This window comes from Corylus avellana, chromosome ca3 (assembly GCF_901000735.1).
Source record: "Corylus avellana chromosome ca3, CavTom2PMs-1.0".
NCBI lineage: Eukaryota > Viridiplantae > Streptophyta > Magnoliopsida > Fagales > Betulaceae > Corylus > Corylus avellana.
In genome coordinates this window covers 13765536-13786621 of record NC_081543.1, presented here as the reverse complement: position 1 = coordinate 13786621, position 21086 = coordinate 13765536, and the positions used below count along the sequence as shown (strand labels likewise).

Sequence of the window (21086 nt, the reverse complement as noted above, 5' to 3'; positions counted from 1 at the left end):
CTTGAATGAAAAATGAACGGCATAGATCTGAAATTTTAAAAATTAAAATTCTCCTAAAAATTTCAGTAGATCTAGATCCGAACCAAAGAAAGATTCCAAATAAATATTTTTACTTTATAAGGCGTGATTTTCGATCAATTAAACTTGCTTTGGAGAAGGCTTTTTTATATTCTTAAAAAAAAAGCAGAAGTTACATCCGGAATTTGTATTTTGTGGGCGCAAATACAACCTAAACCAGTGTACTTTCAATTGTCACGCTGCAATAATTTCGCATTTATTATATATTTAAAAAATAATTTTGTTTTTCTGGAGGTGAGAATGCGGGCTTTCACACGAGTCGCGTTACATTACGTGCTCCTTGTCGTTTAGCTCCCAGAATTCGCACAACCAACAAACTCTTTGACTTCCAGAGACAGACACAAGAGAGAGAGAGAGAGCGCTTCCCGCCTTTACATGCAAAATTCTTTAAAAATTTAATTTAATTTTTTATTTCTTCGTGAATAATTAAAGTAGAATATTTTTTTTTTGACTATCCCAAAACAAAATCGTTAATTATTAAATTATTAAATTTATTATTATTTTTTTAAAAAAATTTGTAAAGTTAGGATTACGACAAACGAAGAGGGAAGTGGAATTCGAGGCCTTTGACTAATCAGATACGGTCAGGCAGAGAGACAAAGGTTTGATCCTCGCCGTTGAATGTTAGGTGAAAAGTCTGATCCAGCGGCTCTTGTCCAGATGACGTGGCCCTGCCAATGTAGCATGAAAGATGCCCGACCAGGATCCCTTAGGGGCAGCGATGTGGATGTATGATTTGCTTTTGGGTTTGGGCCTGTCAAAGTCAAACCTCTTTCTTTCCTCTTGGGATTCATGGCCCGTTTTTGCGTTTTATTCAATGACTAAAATGCCCCCCCCTTCCCTTTAGGCTTTCTTTTTTTTTAGCTCAAATATTATAATTTAGTGAGATACAATTTTTCTCCAAATTAAGTTAAATAAAATTTATTCAATTTAATTTATTAGATAGAATGTAAACAAAATGCGTTAGAGTTTAAAGATAACAAATCATTTCAAACTCTTTATGACAATGATTTATAACTATTTTTTTTGTTCTGTTAATAAGGGTTAATCTAAAGATTGATTGATAGTTTCATATCAATATAATGAGATAGTAGCATGATATATAGCATTATTCAAATTTAAATTATCTAAAAATAGAACATTGATGTAGATCATTTAATGTGTAAGCCAAAGAATGAATGCGAACCTTGCATGAACAAAAAGGGTATAAATCAACAAACACAAACTTTCCAAGATTGGAATTGAAGTAGACAAAAAAATAAAAGAAAAAGAAAGTGCTTGAACTAAGGGCTTCTTTATTAAAATAAGGTTATAGTACAATGCTAGAAACCAATAATGTGAGAAGTTTAAGCTATATTAGAAATGGATTAATAATAATAATACTTCCACCCACTCTAGTTAGAAAGCCCATCGACTAACTAAATGTGGGGCTAGCACAAGCTAAACAACAAAGATTACATGTCATCACATATGTAATTGTAAGCTTGTTGAATAATTGAATAAGTGCTTTTTCACGTGTGCAATAGTTTATAGTTCAAATAACAAAATTGGAGTTACTAAAACTATCCCAAAAAGCATAAACTAGGAGGAGAGTGGTAAAAGAATAGAAAAGTATTAAACCTACAACTGATCAATAACACATGTTAGAATGTAATTGGACGGTGTACGTTGTAGACATCAAATCGTAAAGCGTTGTACACCAATTATAAGCTATGAATTAAATTTTTGTTGTTCGGTTTTCATTATTTTCATTTCAAAAAAGATAAACTTGAATTTAGATTATTTTGGAAGCAAGAAGAAGAAAGAAAGAAAGAAAGAAGTTTGACTACTACTAGATAGATGAAGTTTACTTGAATGCATGAGCATAAAATGCCTTCCTTATTGGTTTGTAATAAGTGAGGTTGAAAAGGGATTATTTATTCAGAATAAAACAAACAAAGCTTGAGAAAGACAAAACCGACATAGTCTATTAATGTTTTTAATACAACACAAGAAGACTTCAAACTATCGACAGATATGATCGAATTTAATGCAAGAACAGTTATATATGACCATCAATCGCCCGCCCTTTGAATATGAAATGAAACAATTGTAAAGGGGCAAAATTGTAATTGGGTTGCATGATTAGCAGGGCCTCCACTAGATGGGCCTTGGGATCGGCCCCCAAGCAAAAAGTCCCCCCACACCTCCTAACAAGGAAAAGGACAAAAGCACCCCTACAAGACAACCCTTCAATCCCTCCTCGGTTTTCCTCATTGACCCTTTTCGCTTTCCTTAAAGCAAAATCCCACAGGGGGGGTGGCCGGGTGGAGGGGGGGGTCTCAGTTATTTCAAATCCCCCCCGGCACCAAAGTCGTCAAATTAGCCTTCCCTGGGCCCCACACACCACCCGCCTGGCATCCTACGTGTCCCTGTCCTTCCTAAAAGGCCAGGTGTAACCGTCGACCAAGAGCCAACAACCGCACACAACCGAAAACAAAAAACACAAAACAAAAGAAATGTATTTCTAGAGAGAGAGTGAGAGTGAGGGAGAGAGAGGGAGGGAGACATACACTTTCTCTCTCTATAAAACCAGGCCAGTGAGTCTTTTCAAATATAATATAATAAGACTAGGAATTTTTTTTTTTTTTTTTTTTTTTTTTTGGTTCTTTGCTTCGGACTCTGCCGGATAATAGAGTTGGGTGATTTTCTTGAGAGCCAAACGGGAGAGAACGTCAAATGTGATGGGAAACGGGGTGTCGAGCCTGTTGTCGTGCTTCAGGCCGAGCAACCAGGCGGAGCGGAGCCAGGCGGAGGTGGTTTTCGCGGCCTCGGAGCCGTTGGACGAAACCCTAGGCCACTCCTTCTGCTACGTTCGATCCTCCGCCAGGTTTCTCTCTCCGACTCACTCCGATCGCTTCATCTCGCCCTCCAGCTCACTCCGCTTCTCTCCCTCTCACGACCCGCCCGGGACCAGGGCTCGACCCGGATTAGTGGAGGCCACCGGGTTCAAGGCCATTTCCGGAGCCTCTGTCAGCGCGAATAGCTCCACTCCCAGAACTGTCCTCCAGTTGGACAACATTTACGACGATGCCACTGAGGCTGTGAGCGCTGGCCCTGCTGGCGGAGGAGTGAGGGGGAGTATTGTGAATGGCTTCGAAAGCACGTCGTCGTTTTGCGCGCTCCCTCTGCAGCCGGTGCCACGTGGCGGTTGTGACCCGTCAGGGCCGATGGAGCGGGGCGGATTCTTCCTCTCGGGTCCAATAGAGCGCGGGGCGCTCTCTGGCCCGCTCGACGCTGGGGCGGCAGATCCCGGCGGTGGGCCAGTGCCGTTCTCGGCGCCGCTTGGTGGCCCATACGTGAAGAGGAGGAAGAAGAGGGGCATTTCGGGGATTCGGAAGGCCTTCTACCGGAACCTGTCGGAGAAGAAGCGGCCATGGGTGGTGCCGGTGCTCAATTTTGTGGGGCGCAAGGAAGGAGGCCCGCCAGCGGCTGGGGACGAGTGCTCGGAGGAGCAAAGGAACGAGAGCGAGCACGTGCAGTGGGCGCTTGGGAAGGCCGGAGAGGATCGTGTGCACGTGGTCGTTTCGGAGGAGCAGGGGTGGCTCTTCGTGGGGATTTACGACGGGTTCAATGGACCCGATGCGCCGGAGTTCTTGATGGGTAATCTCTATCGCGCTGTGTACAATGAGCTCCAGGGCTTGTTTTGGGAAATTGAAGAAGAATCAGAGGAAGCTAGTAATATTAATAGTAATAGTAATAATAACAACAATAGTGGTAGCGCTAATGTTAATGATAATAGTAGTAACGAGAATGAATTAAACGTAGCTTTAGAGAGTGACCCATCTGTGGAAAACTCTGGCGGAAATCAGAATGATTTGAATTTGCCGAACGCAGTTCCTAGTGAAAGAGGATCGGCAAAGAGAGTGACTTTTCAATCGGAGGGGGAGGCGGGGACGGAAGTCAGGAGGCGGAGGCTTTGGGAATTTCTAGCGGAGGATGACCCGGAAGACGGGTTGGATCTTTCGGGGTCGGATAGGTTTGCGTTTTCTGTGGATGATGCGCTTAGCGTGAGCAATGGGGGCTCGGCGGTGAGTAGACGGTGGCTATTATTGTCGAAATTGAAGCAAGGGTTGTCAAAGCACAAGGAGGGTCATGGCCGGAAGTTGTTCCCTTGGAGGTTTTGGTTGGAGGAGAAAGAGAAGGTTGAGGTTGAGAATAGAGTGGAGGAGAGGTCTTTGAGGAGTGGGAGGAAGCGGAAGGAGGGGCCAGTGGATCATACAATGGTTTTGGGGGCATTGTCTCGGGCTCTCGAATTGACTGAGCTCTCATATTTGGATCTGACAGATAAGGTTCTTGATACGAATCCGGAGCTTGCATTGATGGGTTCGTGTTTGTTGGTTGTGTTAATGAGGGACGAGGATGTGTATGTGATGAATGTGGGTGATAGCAGGGCTATTGTTGCGCAGTATGAACCGCAAGAGGTTGGTTCGAGTGTAACGAAGTCGAAAGAGCAGGGGGACAATGGGTCAAGCAAGGAGGGTATAATTGAGGAGTCCTCAGCTGTTGGTGAAAAGGCAATTAAGGTGCCGTGCAGGGCTCCTGCTCAAGAAATGAGATTGGCGGCTTTGCAGCTCTCTACTGATCACAGCACGAGCATCGAAGATGTAAGTTTTGAATTCTGGAAATTTTTTAATTTTATGTGCTGGGATCTTAGTTTTTATTTATTTTTTTGCTGTCAATACTAAGATTTGATCCGTTACTGTTGAAATTCTCCGTGAACCTGCTGTTCGCTTTGCTTGTATTCTATGGAATCGTGTGGCTACATAACTTTTTGCTCTGTTTTCACATTGGTGTACAAGCTCGGAGTCCCTGTGACCTGCAGGCTTAGATATATATGGACTCTTGTTGTGCCAGGGGAGTTGGTACTGGGAAAAATACAGACTTCAGAATTCATATAACAAACTCTTCGAGTGTCACTTATAGCTTCAATCAGTTATATGACGAGATACCCATGACAATTTATTATAAAAAGGTTTTTAAGACTTTCCCTCCAGGCACAGGTCACATGCATTTGTCCCATTTTTTTGCTGAGTCTGTGAATTGCGGGACCACTATCCATAGCCCTCTAGTAATTCTTGGTTTTTGTGGGGGTTGAAACTTGTGATGTCTTCTGGTTATTAATGGTTTGTTGAACAGAACAAAGAGTATCTAAGAGATTAATCTCTCTGTTGTTGGTGCCATTTTAGATCTTTGGCAATGTTAATTTTGTGATGGGAGATGGAAATAACTCTTTAGATTTTCCATGAAGCAACCTTTGCTACTGAAGAATTGTACATCAGTACTCAATCGGTCCCAAAAGGACTTGACCCTTTTATTTGATCATATTCTAGTCTCTCTTGATTTTTAAGTTGTTTACCCTTAAAATTTTTAGCATCATGCTTCATGCATCCTGATCTTAGGCCATATCTGCTCTATGATAAGTTGTGTTACCAGATTCTGACAGGCTGAGGGACATTCCATTAGACATACTAATAGCCAGTACTATCATCTTTAACTATGGCCAAATAATTAATATGCATAGTAGGTCAATGCTTTTTAGGACTTACTAATATGCATAGTAGGTATTTAAAGTTTTTGTGTTGTATTGCCTCTGTTTGTGGACCTTTAAGAGAGAAGAAAGTAAGGCAAACCTCATAAGGTGCTTACTCTGGCCAGCTTGTGCAAAATATTTTGTGCAGTGAGTTGGGTTGAAGCAGATTCGTTGGTCATTTGTCATCATACATTGTTCTTCTTAGATGGTCTCCATTTTGTATTGCCACATAGAACCTCTGTTGCCTACGAATGTCAATATATTGAAGTGAAGAGAGTGTCTGAATCTTATTTTTGTTATTCATGTCTATAGTCCTTAAAACTTCCAATACCATGTTAAAGTGAAACAAAATCCCAGTCTCTTTGTGATCTGCAATGGAGTATCTGATTTAGAAATTGTTTTTGTTTTTTTCTTTTGTAAAGAAAATTGTGAGAAATAAGATATTAAAGCTTTAATAGAACAGGGGCATGCATTCCAAAATGATGTTTTATGAGTCTTCTTTCACTGGTGACACTGGAAGATCTGAGGAAGCTTCCTTTTCCTTGTCCCTTCTTTACTTGCTTTTGTCATTTGTCTTTATGCATGTTGTCACTAATCCATTTATTCTTAAACAAAGAAGATATGCAGAAGCTTCCTCATAAGTTACTTTTTTCGTAGGTAATGTCAGATTGTCAGATGTTTAATTGTGGATATGGTTTTGATGCGTTTATGTTAATTAATATGCAAATTGTGCTTGGTCTATGGCTCAATTGATGTACATATTTTGGTAGTGTCTTAAGATCTGCTGAACTTGTACTTCATTAGATCTTTCTTTTCTTCCTGGGGTTTTGTATGGGCTTGAGACTTTACACTGGGAGCAGTATTGGGTGGGTTTTGTTACTTATAAAAAAATAATTATTTATTAAAACTATGTTTTCTCCAAAGTCAGAATAATAGTGATATTTTCTCCATTTGTTTGCGGTGCCTACTGGTACTTTTACTTTTGGGCTGTAGTTATGTCTTTTGAGGGTGTGATCAAGCTGGTTGCATAGCTTAAAATTGGTCATTTACTTGATTGGTGCGTCTTCAAGCTAGAGACGCTTGGGTCATGGAGTTAAGTTTCTATTTCATTGAACTTTTGTTGCCGCTTAACTTAAGGGTTGAATTAGAGAGAGTTTTGCACATTAGGTGCCTCCCTGTGCTGCAACTAAATCTACATAGCTGAACTGTTGAGATTGAGTCACCTTTTCGAGTTCATGCTACATGAAGCTGAATCTTTTTTCAGTGCATATCCCTTCTAAGCTGATAAGTTTTTTAGTAACAATGATTCATCTCATGTGGACGGTTTAATCTTCCCCTAGTAGGTTTTATTAATGTGGTAGCTTTTGTACTGTTGTTCTCGACATGACTTTAGTATTTCTGTAGGTGTAAACATGCAAGCCTTTAATGCTGTACTTCTACTCATTTTTTTTTTTTTTTTTTTTTTTAGGGGGGGGTGTTTCATTTCCCACTTCCTTGTTTCCCATACACGTGGTGTATGATGATGTATGTTTATGTGGTAAATTTTGCAGAATCTCTCTTTTCCTCAATACTGCTTAGTACAGACCTAATGCATGACTGTTTTTGTCATGGCATTGTTTTCAACTACTGAGTCAGCCCCATGCTTATTGCAGATTCCCAGACTGTTACACATTTATTCCATGCGGCAATGGAAGTACATTATTTTGTAATGCTCTGTCAACTTTGAGCGGTTTGGGGCCGTTTAAATCAAGAATTTTGATAATTTTTTCACTCCCATGTGTTTGCTTTTGTTCTCTTGTTGATGAATGTTTGGGTGTTCTGCTTTTCATGCTTGTTTAAATTTCCCATAATTATTATTTTTTTTGTTAGTAATTATGATTGGTATTACTCTTCTTAAGTTTTCTAGTCATGACACATTGACATTGATGCATAGTTGCTCAGATTTGCTAATCATTTCTGTCTCCATGGTGCAGGAAATCCTAAGAATAAAGAATGAGCACCCAGATGACAAACATTGCATCGTCAATGATAGAGTAAAAGGTCGCCTTAAGGTTACCAGAGCGTTTGGAGCAGGATTTCTGAAACAGGTTCTCTGATTTATTGTTATTCTTGGTAATTTACCTTAAAAAATTTCCCTTCTAAAATTACTTATCAAAAAAAATTTCCCCTTCTAAAATCATTCTGTTGGGAAATTTGTTTTGTGGCACTGTTGTCTGCATCACAGAAACATCAAACAGTTCATAATTAGTGCTTCCTCTGATGTGTTTTAATAATGATGACTGCATACTCATCTTTTTTTAAGGCAATTATGGCATGTTGATGAGACTCGCTCTTCTAGAAAGAAGAGAAATGTACATATAGTTGTCAAATCACATATCATATTGTTTCTTTAAACTATTTGCATTTTCTTTGTAATGTATCTTTACAGAATAAATCCTTGTGTTTCTATATGTATGAACTTTTTGTGTCAACAACAATAACTTGTTCATGTATATGTTTGAAGATCTGGGCAGGATTTGAGCTATTTAACTACATATGATTCCATTTTATCACCAGTACAAAAAAATAATTACAGAAAATCATGGATTTTGATATGTTTTACAATTCTTGAGACCCCATATTGTAATTAATAATCTCTAACATATGTATTCTGATCTAAACTCAGAATATTCCAAGTTTGTGCTTCCACTACATTAGAATATCTACGTATATGTTCTTATATGCATATGTATATTTTTGAGGTGCAATGAAGCCTTGAAGAGTAGAGTTTTCCAATTGAGTAAAAACAAAGAGCTTTTAAATCCTTTTTTTTTTTTTTTAATTTCAGAGGAACTACACTTTGAATCTGGCAAATGACCAACCTATACATACTTCCCTTGTCAGGGAGGCAGGGTTGGGTGGGGGTTTGGGGGAATGGGGCTGGGAAGACAACAAATATGAACATAATATATTCTTTTGTTATATACAACATTACTTATCATATATATATATATATATATATATATGAACATAATAATGTATTCTGTTTTGATATTTGGGTTTGATGTTTTTCACATCTGCTGATATCCTGTGGTGTGAAACAAAATTGTTTGTTAGTGGAGTGATCCATCTTTAGCAAGCTTCTTTGCTCTCACCAGATCCATCTCTAGCAAGCGCATCCACCACTATGTTGCTTGATTAATGCGTCTTTAACTGCTTCATGTTGTACAAGGTCAGAATTGATGACGCACATATGTAATGTGTGCATTCTACGCAAAAAATCATGTGTTGTATGATTCAATTCAATTAAAATGGAAATTATTTTGCTGGTGGTATAAGCATACTAACTTGCATGTGCAGCCAAAAGAATTATGCTTGCCTGTTATGTCTACTGGATGAAGCTTTCCATGTATGGTTGTTTTTGGATGTATCATGTTATAGGAATCTAGACTTGCAAAATAATGTGATGTCCATGCTGGTGCAGCCTAAATTGAATGATGCACTGTTGGAAATGTTTCGGAACGAGTACATTGGTACTGCACCTTACATATCCTGCTTGCCTTCTCTTTGGCACCATAGACTTTGTCCTGGGGATCAGTTCTTAGTGCTCTCATCTGATGGTCTGTATCAGTATCTGAGTAATCAGGAAGTGGTTTCACATGTTGAGAGTTTCATGGAGAAGTTCCCCGATGGAGATCCTGCACAACATTTGATAGAGGAGCTTCTTAACCGTGCAGCCAAAAAAGCTGGTATGTCATTTTTCTACCATTTAAAATCTTCTCATTTTTTAAGCAGACACTGCTCTATAGATCATATGATGGTTTATGAAATGGTGCAAGAATTAGTAGAAAAGTTGTATGATGTCAATGTAAGACCCTACAACTCAGCTCAATTCTACTAAACCTAAACCCAACTTAAGATTCTAGTATCTGAAATACTAATCAGAGTGGACGCTTTACATGGAAAGTAACTAGACTCATCACTGCATGCTGATCTTGTGTATAAACTGTGTAAAGTTGCACTTTTGCATAAAGTTTTTTAACCCTTTTCACTCTTTAGTGCTTTCAACCTGGAATATAAGAATGTGTATCATGGCTATAGCTAGCATTCATAAATTGTGCCTGAAATTCTTGGATCCAATTTGATTTTCCCAGGGTCAAAAGGATCAATCTGAACTTTTAATTTGAGGATCTGAGTCTTTAAGAATATCCATCAAAAAGTGAAAGTATTGATTTTTCTAATGAATACTTTTCAATTTCATTAGAAGAGCAAAGAAATAGAGTTGTAAGACTTGTTATGTTTGGTAAAACCATTGTTATAAAGATCAGAGGTTTATGCAAATGCATATGTTTAGGTGGCTACTGGTCTTTCTTGCGCTGTTTTATATCATTTCGAGATTTTAAACTTGAGGTGATTTTATTTGCAGGAATGGATTTACATGAATTACTGGACATCCCGCAGGGAGACCGCAGAAAGTACCATGATGATGTTACTGTTATGATTATATCACTTGAAGGAAGAATTTGGAAGTCATCGGGAAAGTACCTCTGAAACCTTCATACACAAGCGATCTACTCTATACAAGAAATAGCAGTCTCAATTTTCAACTAGAGCTACATGCAAGCGGTCTCAGAAGATTCACAAATGGCCCATTTTTATTGGGTCTCATTAGTTTTTAATCGTTGCACAGTATAAAAATACAGCTAATAGAGGGAATCCGGGATGATAATGGCAAAAGGCTAATGTTAGATATTCATCAAGGTTTTAAGTAGGAGCCAAGAAAATTTGGTTCAAGGAGAAAAAAGGGTATCTGTAGATGGGGATTGTAGGGAAATGATCTGTAGGGGAAAAGGGGATTCTTTTTTGTTTTCTTTCCATGTTTTTGTCTTTCTACCTTCTAGAGAAATTTTGCATAGGTGGAGGCTTTTCCCATTAATTTGTGCTTTTCTTTTTTCTTCCGTGCCAGAGCCAAGAAAATTGTGGTTGTAAATTGGTGGGTTACAAATTTACTTACTGAACTTGAGCACTCCCTTGTCAAAAATGAGCAGCTATAGTTTTGAGGTGGATTTTCAGCAAAGCAGGTTACTGAGTTGGAAATTTATTGAAATCCTTGTGTGGCTTGTGCTTATGAAAACATTCCTACAATGAAGAATTCACTTTTGAGCACAATTATCACAAGTTGTTCACTAGGGAGCTTGTCTCATGGGTGAAATTGCTCCCAAAGAACCCCCAAAGTGTGCATTTATTTGTATGGCAATGTATATCAAGAAGAATGTAGACATGTGGATTAAAGTCAAAGGGGTTGTTATCATGAGACTCAAATTTAGCCATCCCTAACCCTTATTTGTATATTTTATTTATTTTTAAATGAAATCTTTATCTTAACAAAAAAAAAAAAAAAAAAAAAGAAAAAAAAAGAGGAATGTAAAATCACTTCTGCCCTGCATCTTGAAAAGCAACAATTATTGAAGGAATTTCAGAGCAACTAAAGCCAATGAAACCATCCCGTCTGTTATGAGATCAAGATAAGATCAATGTTCCATTCAAAACTCTAAAGCAGGATAAGTATAAGGTTTGCAATAATAAAAGCTAAGTTCAAAAATGTGAATTACAACTATTAACATATTAAGGAATGAGGAAAGCTATTATTGCCTCAGTAATTACAGTTGGTTCACATCTACGCTGCAACAGCAGGAGATGGAATCCGTGACTGCACCCACGACACTAATTCTTCTCGAGTTGCCACAAAGCAACCAACTTTATCTTCACTCTGTCTGAATGGTGCATCAAGTTTCTTGACATGAGAAGCGAAGGAATTGGCCAGTCCTTGAGAGAATTTGTGAGTTCCTGTACCTGTTTGAGCTAAAAGTAATTCTGGCAATTCCTCCTTGCGCTGAACAATCTTGGACAAAGTCCCCATCCACTCTTCCAGCGCAGTCTCAGCTGCACCAACAGACAGGGACCGAACATCCAAGCACCACACATCTACAGTCTTGTTGTGCAAACCTGGGTACAACCCATATAGGGTTCCCAAGTAGAGCAATTCATGAGCTCTCTCGTGAAGCTTTCTACTTCTACAGATATCAATGAAGCAATTACAGAAGGGTCTCCGGGCTTCGACTGCAGTTTCACTGAGAATACCCCTAAACTCTTCCTTGACAGTTTCAAAACCAGTCTTCTCTTCTGTTACCAATTCCACAAGGACAAACAACTTTGGGTTAGCTCGCTGCAAACAGGCAAGAACCTTACCAATGTCCTCATCTACCTCACACAAGGACACAACAGAAAGGAGGCATCCGCAAAGCCTATCGTCCGGCTTAACCCCTTTTTCAACTGAAACACCAAAAACCCTAACCAAATCATCAATCCTCTTAGCCTTACCCAAGCACTGAATCAAACAAGTGCAGCCCATTACATTGAGCTCAACACCCAACTGAGACATTTCTTCAAACACCTCCATTGCCTTATCAACTTTCCCTCCACTCCCATATATATTAAGCATTGCTGTGTAACTCCAACTATCCGGCCTGCGATTCTCCAAACTCTTCATGTCCTCGAACAGCCTCTCAGCCTCTTCCTCCAATGCAAGGTCTGCACACATATTCAACAATGTATTATACAAAATCAAATCCATCGGCCACCCGTTCGACCTAATTTTCTCCCACAATTCCAAAGCATCTCGAGCCCACCTTGCCTTGCCATAAATCTTAACAAGTGCAGTTAACGTTTTCTCGCTCGGGGTTAACCCGGATTCGACCATTTCCTCGAATAAACTCCTAGCTAAACCAGGCTTTCCAGCCTTCCCCATTGCCTCTAACAATGTATTATACACAACCAAATTAGGCTGCACACCAAGAGACCTCATCTCTTGCAACACATACCTAATACCATCATAGTCCCCAGATTCACCAAACATCTTCCCCAAAACAGAGAAGGTAACATGGTCAGGTATCCACCCAGTAGCCCTCCCTCTCTCGTACAAATTTACCACTTCCTCAACCCTGCCCAATTTGGCATACACATCTAGAATAGCTGAGTATGTCACCTCATCAGGTATCAAACCAGTCTTGTACATCCTCTCAAACCACTCCACAGCCTTATCGAAATGATGGCACTTTTTGGCACAAGTAATAATGGTGGAGTATGTGATATTATCAAGCTTAATCTCATTGCTAATCATCTCATGGGCAAGGTCCTCCATGAGCTGAAGCTGCCTTCCAAACCTCAAAGATTTCATTGTGACATTGTAGAATATAGTTTCCAGGGGAAACAAATTTTGGGTCTTGATCCATTTGAAGAACAAATGGGTTTTCTGCCATGGCCTCAAGCTGTTGAGTATCAAAAGCGCGTTTTCTCTGGTGGGTGGGTGAGGGATTTCCTGAAGAGCGGCCAAGAAAGCAACTTCAGAGTTGTCAGAGTCATTGAGCCTCTGGGCAAACTGCCTGAGCTCTTTGATTTGAGGATTGTACGAGTAAGAAGAGCGTTTCTGCCGCTGATGGGAGAGCACGGAGCGTTTGGGCTTGGTGGGGTTAACCCAGGTGGACTTTGGCTTGGACAAGAGCTGGGTTTGGTCCTTGGAAGGTTCAGAGAGGGTGGTTGTGGATAGAGGCTTGAGTTGCTCAGATAAAGATGGGTTTTTGTGGTTTGGGTCTATCAAATTTGGAGACACCTTTGGGGGAGATTTGGAAGAGCTGCACAAAATGGTAACTCTCCTCACTCTGTGTTGTCTGTGTGGAGAGTTGAAGATAATGGGTCTCTTTGTGTCTGAGAGATGCCCTGTAAAATGGACATCTAGAGCCGTAGACAAAGCAGTAGCCATTGCAGAGAGGCAGAGAGAGAGAGAGAGAGGGAGTATGCTTAACTCAATACTCTCAAGTATAGACGTTTTTCAGGATATTTTTGTATACCTTATCCGAATCCAACTAATAACCCTAAAAACTACGGATATTCAGAATTTAAAAGAAGAATAATAAAAAAAAAAAGGTTGGTAGATGGGGAAATAAAAAACCAAAAAAATTGGGTTATAGATCCACCCCGAAGGGTGGGTAGCCTTAACCGGATGTGTGGATAACTGGAAAGCCCGAAGGCTGTTCCCGTCCCTGTCAGGGGAGATGCCAACCATCTCTCCTTTCTACGAACACACCAAAATACTTGCCATATGATGTTTATAAAGGGTTAATTATTTCTATACACTTCCAATGTGGGACAATGTGTGCTGTAACTACACACCTTTCAAGGAGCTTGACTTAAGCTTGAGCCTAGCACGGACTTGTATCGATTTTATTGGGTAGCCTAAATGTTACAAAAGTTTGACGAGAGATATTGCGAACATATCGGAAGCTATCGGTATTCCACCCCTAAATTCTCTCTTGCTCTTAATGGAAGCTTAGTTGGGTACTTTCCTGGGAAGAAGATTTGAGGCAAAAAAATCCACTTTCCTCTTATTTCTTTGGTATTGCTAAACACTTGTGTTCTCTAGTCTCATGTCAATTGTCACTAATTCTTTTACTCGTCATCCAGATGGGCTGGCGGAGGAGATCACATACCAGAGGCCTCAACCTTCGGTAAATCTGTTGCGGAAGTCTGTATATTTTACTTCTCTTTCTGGTTCTTTTCTTGGTTCAGTGGACCATATGCATCCCCAAGGTGTGATTGATTCCTTCAGTGAATGAGAGACATTTTTTCAATGAAGTGAAAAATGTCTCACATATTTAATAACAATTTTTTGTTTTTGAACAATTTTGTTTCTTTTAATTCAAATTGAATCCAATGCTATGGTTGCAGAAAGAAAATTAATATCTGCAGCACTTAAACGCCAAGTTGGAACATGGGTTAAGGATTAATTCTAACCTTCCAATCTTGGGAATCAGGGGCCTATGAGTACTAAGTCAATTTTATTGATCCAATTTGTAGGCAAATTTCACAATAAAATGCCCTTTTTTTTGTTCGATAGGTAGGCAGTAATATCATATGAAATGTTTCAGGGGAGATGAATGTTAAAGAATAAGGCATGAATTTCAAAAATGGGTACCCAAAAGGTGTCAATTGAACTGTAATAAACCAAAGGGAGAGATATACATGCATTTTACCCCCTTTTTTTTAAAAAAAATAAAAGAGTATCAACAAATGGAGTTTAAACTTTGCTATAATTATAATTTCTCTCCACCCTTTCTTCTCTCTTCCCATTGCTCAGGTGCCAAATGAAGCATTAGGCTGTAAAAATTTCACCATGACCAAAATTTTCTAGAATTTCCATCAATTCTCCTAAACAATGCATCAAAGTATAATTATAAATTTCAGCTGCCTTAGATGTACACAGCACACTATGAGGACCCTTTAAGTGTGGGAGCCAATACTTCTCTAATATGACTCTCTACTTCCCTTTTGATGGAAGAATAAGGCAGCCGTTCTATCACCTCGGCTCCAAAGGAGAAGAGAAGAGCCCTTCTAGCCGTCTCCAAGTTGATGCCGCGTGCCAGGAAGTAGAAGAGCTGGCTTTCTTCTAGGTCACTTATTGCAGCTCCATGGGAGCACTTGACATCATCTGCAATTATTTGGAGATTCGGTTTTACATTCACTGTTGCACGAGGTTCCAGGAGCAGGCTCCTTGTTAGTTGTCCTGCATCTGTCTGTTGTGCAAATCTGCATGATACAGCAAGAACTAAATAGAAGTAAAGCATGTGCAGTTCTATTTTTTTTCTTCTTTTTTAAACTCCAGAAAAGAGAAGTGGGCAGAGGAGGAGGCGAATGATGGAGATTTGGTTTATGAGGAAAAAGGGGTTGTGAAGAACAGAAGGAAGTTAATAAGCTTGGAAATGAATGGCAAGGGGAGGGTTGCCTTGAGTTCCACCCTTGCAGAAGGGGTGGGTCACAGAGTGGGGTGGCCACTCCCCCCTTTTTTTTGTTGTTTTGTTTTTTGGCAATTTTTTTTTCTTTGAGGGTAAAAGTTGAATATCATAAACATTTCAGAAGAAAAATGGGCAGAAATATCTATTTGATGACAACCCAGAACGCAGTGAATTATTTGATAAAACTAAAACTTCAACGAGCTATTTGATAACAGTGCTAAGCACAGGCAGCTAATATTTTTCCTAAGAGAAAATAACTGTATTACTCCCGCTCCATGAGTTTTTATTTTTATCTTTTAGCTCATTGAGTTTGATCCCATCATCAAAACTATTCATCAGTCCCATTCCGTTATTTTCTCTGACAGACTCTACATAAAATTACAATTCTACCATTTTTCAAAAGAAAAAAGGAAAATAGAGAGTGGCTTGCGGCCACCCCCCTAACAGAGAGGGTGGCTCACAAGGGTAACCGCAAGCCACCCTTCCCTTCTGATTTTTTTTACACGATTATGAATAGTATATGGGGTGATGTTAAACAAAACCAAGATGTACTCGTGATAATTGTAAGTAATCAAATAAAATAGAATTACCTGTTGACTTTTACATTCCCATCAAACACAGCTTGTCCTAGAGAATGAGCCACAATACACTTGTGAAGTTGTCGAGAATAACCTCGAGGATGGTCCAAGACTAGTCTACTATGTAGATCTTGTGTTTGATCACCAACAGACAAATGCAATGTTGATAAATCTGTTACTGTGTCTGGGCCCAATTGCTGAATATGGACATTGTGCCGGCTCAATTTTCCACCAATGCTTACCTCTACAAGCTCATAAGCACTAGCTGATTCCTGCAAACAATCAACTTTAAATTGTTGACCCCACCGTTGCTGGATTAATTCCATAACATATAATACTAAAAAGATATGTACACAATAGGTTAGAGTTGACATCAAGTGTAGTCTATCAACAAAGGTTAGGAACTCATTGCTCAAATCACATCCTACAAAGAACTTCATGAACGTGACATTAACTAACATTTAATGCCAGAAGTAAATCAAGGATGAATAACATTACAGTGAATAGAGCTTATTATGCAATTTACCTAGCAATAATTAGATCAACTAATAACACAAGTTGCTAAAACTACTATGCTCATGGAACAAAATTATCATGCCGAATCTGAAAGAACACTTGAGGTAATGATAAAAGATTGATCACTCTAAAACATACATATGCAAAAGCATAAACTAGATATAGAAGAAAATGTGCACATTCATAAAAACAAGCAGAACAGGTAACATGAAGTAGTCATTCTCAACAAAGTCAGCTCCAGGGTTGCTTTCACAAATATCATCTGCGCTGAAGGTGAGATAGAGGAGGAAATAAAGTGGCCAAAAACTGTGCCTAAAGCAGAGCTAAATATATGCTCTTGTTACCATAGCTTTCCTTAGTAATTTCTACAACAAAGGTAGAGTTTTAAGGATTTAAATGTTTTGCCATCAGAGTAGGTTACATAGCCCATGTAGTGACCAATAGATAACACAGAAAATAGAGAATTCACAACAAATTGAGCTCAAGAAAAAGACAAGATCAAAGAAGATAATACTAAATTCTACTAAGTAAAAAAACATTTCATCACACAAATCCCAGTTTTCTCATTGTTGCATTTGCCTTTCTTAAAAGCCCAAAACAGGAGCAAGGTTAAGAGTAGTTTTTTTCCCCCAAGAGCTTCCATGGTTTGAGATTTCTAATATGCCACCAAACCATACATGTTTTCCTCTTCTTAAGAGAGAGAGAGAGAGAGAGAGAGAGAGAAGGGGGGGGGGGGGGGTGCCTTGAATCCATATTATGGGACCATATCCCTCCAGCAAACAAAAAATAACATACATTTTTGTGACTTAGTGCCAAAACATAAGACTCACCAAATGCCATACTAATTAAAGCCCATATAAGCCCATAACAAAAGTACTTCTAACTTCATAGAAATGTATAGCACCTGCCTCTACCAGTTTTTAAGTTCTATCCATCGGTACAAAAGTACTTCATGCAGCCTTAGAAGAAAGCTCAAGCTGTTGCCTTTAAAGTGATTTTCAGTATTGCAGCTAAAGAGCTTTTCACATGTTGGGCCATAATGTCCAATTTATGGAACCAGGAATTTTTCTTAAGAAGCCAAGTATTGAGTAGGGCTGAGCACAGAACTCATCAAGTTGGTATTCAACCCCTACCAACAACTGAACTGAAAGACATTGGTAGAATGTTTTAGTACCAACCAAACCAATCAAGGAGTCGGCTATTGAACCAAAATGACCTGTCAGGTTGGTAACCGGCCAAACCAACATTGTTGAATATTGAAAAAGAAGCAGCTGAAAATTTATATACTTTAAGCTAAAAAACTAGCATGTTAGCTGCAAGCAGCCATCTATCTATTTCCTCCCAAACAAGGAGTTTAGAAGCTAAGATAAGGAGGTCCATGAAGCCTCAAAGGGAGAAAGTGTCACCTTGAGCAATGCAATCTGAATCAGCCATGCTGAAGAAAAAGTTGAACAGGGAAAAGAAGTCGGAGGGCAACTAAGTTTACAAGTTATTGGTTGAAAAAAATAAATAGATAATGAGAAGAGACGAGCTTTCTTTGATAATAGACAATCCACTTTTTGGGCCAGACATACCGATTCAGCCATGGAAGACTATTTTTAGTTACTTTGTAATTTAATAATGTCCAAGATTTATTTTGTGGCTCATGTGCAACATTACATTGAGCCAAGTCTCATATGGTTTTGAAGATCAAGTCATTAGGAAGCCAAGGCTAAAATACTTTCTGATGTAGGTTATTATTTCAAAAGTTATTGTTAGTTTTGTAGGAGGGGTAGATCTATAATTTTCTGAAACTTTTACAAGTTGAGGGTATTTTGGTAATTGAGTCGAGTCTAGAACTTTCTAGAAAAATTTCTAAGATAGTTTTTTTTTGAGTGCAAGTTAATCTCTACTTGGGTTTTATGAGGTCTTTAGTTTACTAGTCAAATTAGGATCCTAATGCTACTAATAATGTACTCAAAGAGTAGAGACTTCATTAATGGAATATTGAGTAATTTGAGTTTTTAGGAAAGAGTGCATAGAGTGTTCTTCTCCTTCTCTTTCTCTTTCTCTTCTTCTTCATTGGTACACTGTTACCGTTCAAACCACTGTTCATACAGCCCTTGAACAGAGAAAAAAAAAAAAAAAACTAACCCCAAACTAGATCCATTCTCCAATATCCTTCATAAACTTTCAAAAACCTAATTTTTTCATTACCTTTAGCCACCAAATAATTCTTCAAATCAACCCAAAACCCTTCAATCAGCCATCGGCAGTAAAATTCAGACAATCAGCTTTCACAAAGAAGCAGCTCTCTATTAACATTATCCCCTTTCTTTTCAAACACCAATTCACTCTAGCAGTTGGAGATGCTAAAAAGTTTTCAGTTGTAAGTCATCAACAATCTTACGTGAGCACTTCTGAAGCACTAGTTAGCAACTAGTCATTTTTAAGACCACATTTGATCATATATAGTAAAAGTCACTACAATGCATACGTACATGTAGAAATGATTCATTCACTGCCGCATGTTCAATGACATAAGAAACGTACTACCCCAATTGTTTCCATGAATGTGATCGTAAATCACATTCCTATAATCTTCTCCAAACTGCAAACGTATCAAACAAGCTGTACAGACTATATTTAACAACCAATAATAACAATTCAACCATGAAAAAAAAAAAAAACACTCAGCCAGAACAAGAATTCACCTGCTGGACTGAAGTCCACTTTATATGAGCAGCATTTAAAGACTGATTCTGAATATATGAATGCCTAACCTTCCCGCCTTGTTCAACCACCACTTCCAAAACTGAATTCGTCCAATAACTCTTCTTCTCATCCTTACCTTGGAACTCCTCAACTATAAGAATCTCTCCTCCCTTCTCCACCAACACAAACACCCTCGGATTCGATACGGGCAGTTCATTTGACCCCTCGTCACTGCCCTCAACAGAAATGTACCTCAAACAAACAGGAGTCTCTACCTTACACCCCGCCGGAACATACACCACCGTCAAATCCGGCGCGCCTATCCCATTAATAGACCAAAACAAGTCACCCCCAGCCGAATTACACACAAATTCACACACCCTTTTGATAATTCTCTCATCAGAGAGCTCCAACAAGCTCCCAACAAAAACCCCACTTGGCAATTCGGACAAATTCGCCGAATTTACGACATACCCATCAGCAATAACAAGGTTGGGGAACTGGGTGTTCGAAGAAATGCCTGAGAGAGCTGAGGAGTGAGGAGGTTGAGGGATTGGGTTAATTTGCGAGTGTCTGATGAAGGAGGTGTCCGTGAAACGAAACGACTCATCTTTGCGGGAGGGCCATGGGGTTGAGAGGAGGGTCTCGGACGAGGTGTCTCTGAGCTTTTGGAGAGGCAATGGTGGTGGAGAGGAAGAGGGCAGAGAGTCTTCAAGGGTTTCTGCTAGTTGGAGGACAAAAGGGTCTGAGAAGGTTGGGGCTGGTTGTAGTGAGACTCTAGTTCTCGTTCTGGGTTTAGGAGCTCTGGTGGGTGATGAAACTACTGGGATTGGGGGCCTTTGAATTTTGGGTGTGAAGGCAAAAGCCGCCATGGATGGTGGTGGTTGTGGAGTTTGGAGTTACCTGTTATCGTAGAAGACCTGCCTGACCAGACACATAACAAACAACATGCCTTAGCGAACCCATCAACGGATTGGGATCCCGGCAAATAGGAAAATTGCCCATCTATTATTTTTGAAATCCTGGCATTACAATGTCATCTAAGGGTCAATTACCACGTTTCCCATTAATAATAATAATAATAAAATAAAATAAAAATAGTGCTCCAAATTATCAGTCATTTTTATTTTAGCCGCTTAATATTCAAAAGGTGATAAAGTAGCTTCTCAAATTACTAAAAAGTTGCAATTTGACCACTCCAAACTATCAATCCCACAAAAACGTCATTTTGAAAAAAAAAAAAAAAAAATTGTAGTTTTAGGGTAGCTCGCCAGCCACCCTATGGCCTATGGGGTGGCTGGGCGACCACCCCCATGGCCTATAGGGTGGCCGACAAGCCACCCCAAGCCATGGGAGTGGTTGGGCGGCCAGCCTAGGCCTGTTGGGTGGTTGGGCAGCCACTCCAACAGGCCTGGGGTGGCCGCCCAGCCACCCCATGGCCTGGGGGTGGCCAGCCAGATACCAAACAATGGATTTTTTTTTCCTCAAAACAACGTCATTTTAGAGGGCATTTTTTAAATTGATTTTTTTTTTTTTTTTTTTCAAAAGGGTATCTTAATAACTTAACCTTATCTAAACGACGTAATATTGCATTTTCCATCCTATTTGACGATAATGACTAACGGAGTTGCTAAATTGCAATTGGTTGGTAGTTTGTGAGGCTACTTTATCACTTTTTGAACATTAGATGACCAAAATGAAAATGACTGGTAGTTTAGGTGGCTAAATTATATTTTTCCTTAATAAAATATTATTTAAATTATAAAAGAAATAATAAAATAATAAAAAATATGAGGTGGCCGGCCACCCCCCAACCAGGAC

The 21086-nt window shown here is 39.3% G+C and overlaps 3 protein-coding genes and 1 non-coding gene across 5 annotated transcripts; 1 reads left to right on the top strand and 3 right to left on the bottom strand.

Moving 5' to 3' along the window:
- The first annotated feature begins 2384 nt into the window (after window positions 1-2384).
- LOC132173314 (protein phosphatase 2C 29) lies at window positions 2385-10728 on the top strand. Of its 2 annotated transcripts, XM_059584775.1 has the most exons (4): window positions 2392-4724; window positions 7624-7737; window positions 9114-9378; window positions 10056-10728. In XM_059584775.1, the coding sequence occupies exons 1-4, from the start codon at window positions 2802-2804 to the stop codon at window positions 10178-10180; spliced, it is 2427 nt and encodes an 808-aa protein (XP_059440758.1). In that variant the 5' UTR covers window positions 2392-2801; the 3' UTR covers window positions 10181-10728. The 2 variants fall into 2 exon arrangements, with proteins under 2 accessions (XP_059440759.1, XP_059440758.1); XM_059584776.1 differs by lacking the exon at window positions 10056-10728 and having other exon boundaries at window positions 2385-4724; window positions 7624-7762; window positions 9114-9201.
- A 387-nt stretch (window positions 10729-11115) lies between these two features.
- On the bottom strand, window positions 11116-13538 carry LOC132175922 (pentatricopeptide repeat-containing protein At5g46580, chloroplastic). The gene has a single exon (XM_059588018.1). It carries the CDS (start codon window positions 13446-13448, stop codon window positions 11307-11309), a length of 2142 nt encoding a protein of 713 aa, XP_059444001.1. The 5' UTR covers window positions 13449-13538; the 3' UTR covers window positions 11116-11306.
- Window positions 13539-13638: 100 nt separating this feature from the next.
- On the bottom strand, window positions 13639-13770 carry LOC132176798 (U6atac minor spliceosomal RNA). Its single transcript, XR_009439659.1, has one exon. It is a non-coding gene; the product is annotated as a U6atac minor spliceosomal RNA (small nuclear RNA).
- An 887-nt stretch (window positions 13771-14657) lies between these two features.
- LOC132173315 (protein ABCI7, chloroplastic) lies at window positions 14658-20259 on the bottom strand. The gene is made up of 3 exons (XM_059584777.1): window positions 19265-20259; window positions 16068-16327; window positions 14658-15271 (listed from the first exon to the last, which is right to left on the bottom strand). Exons 1-3 carry the CDS (start codon window positions 20135-20137, stop codon window positions 14953-14955), a joined length of 1452 nt encoding a protein of 483 aa, XP_059440760.1. The 5' UTR covers window positions 20138-20259; the 3' UTR covers window positions 14658-14952.
- Between the last annotated feature and the right edge of the window lie 827 nt (window positions 20260-21086).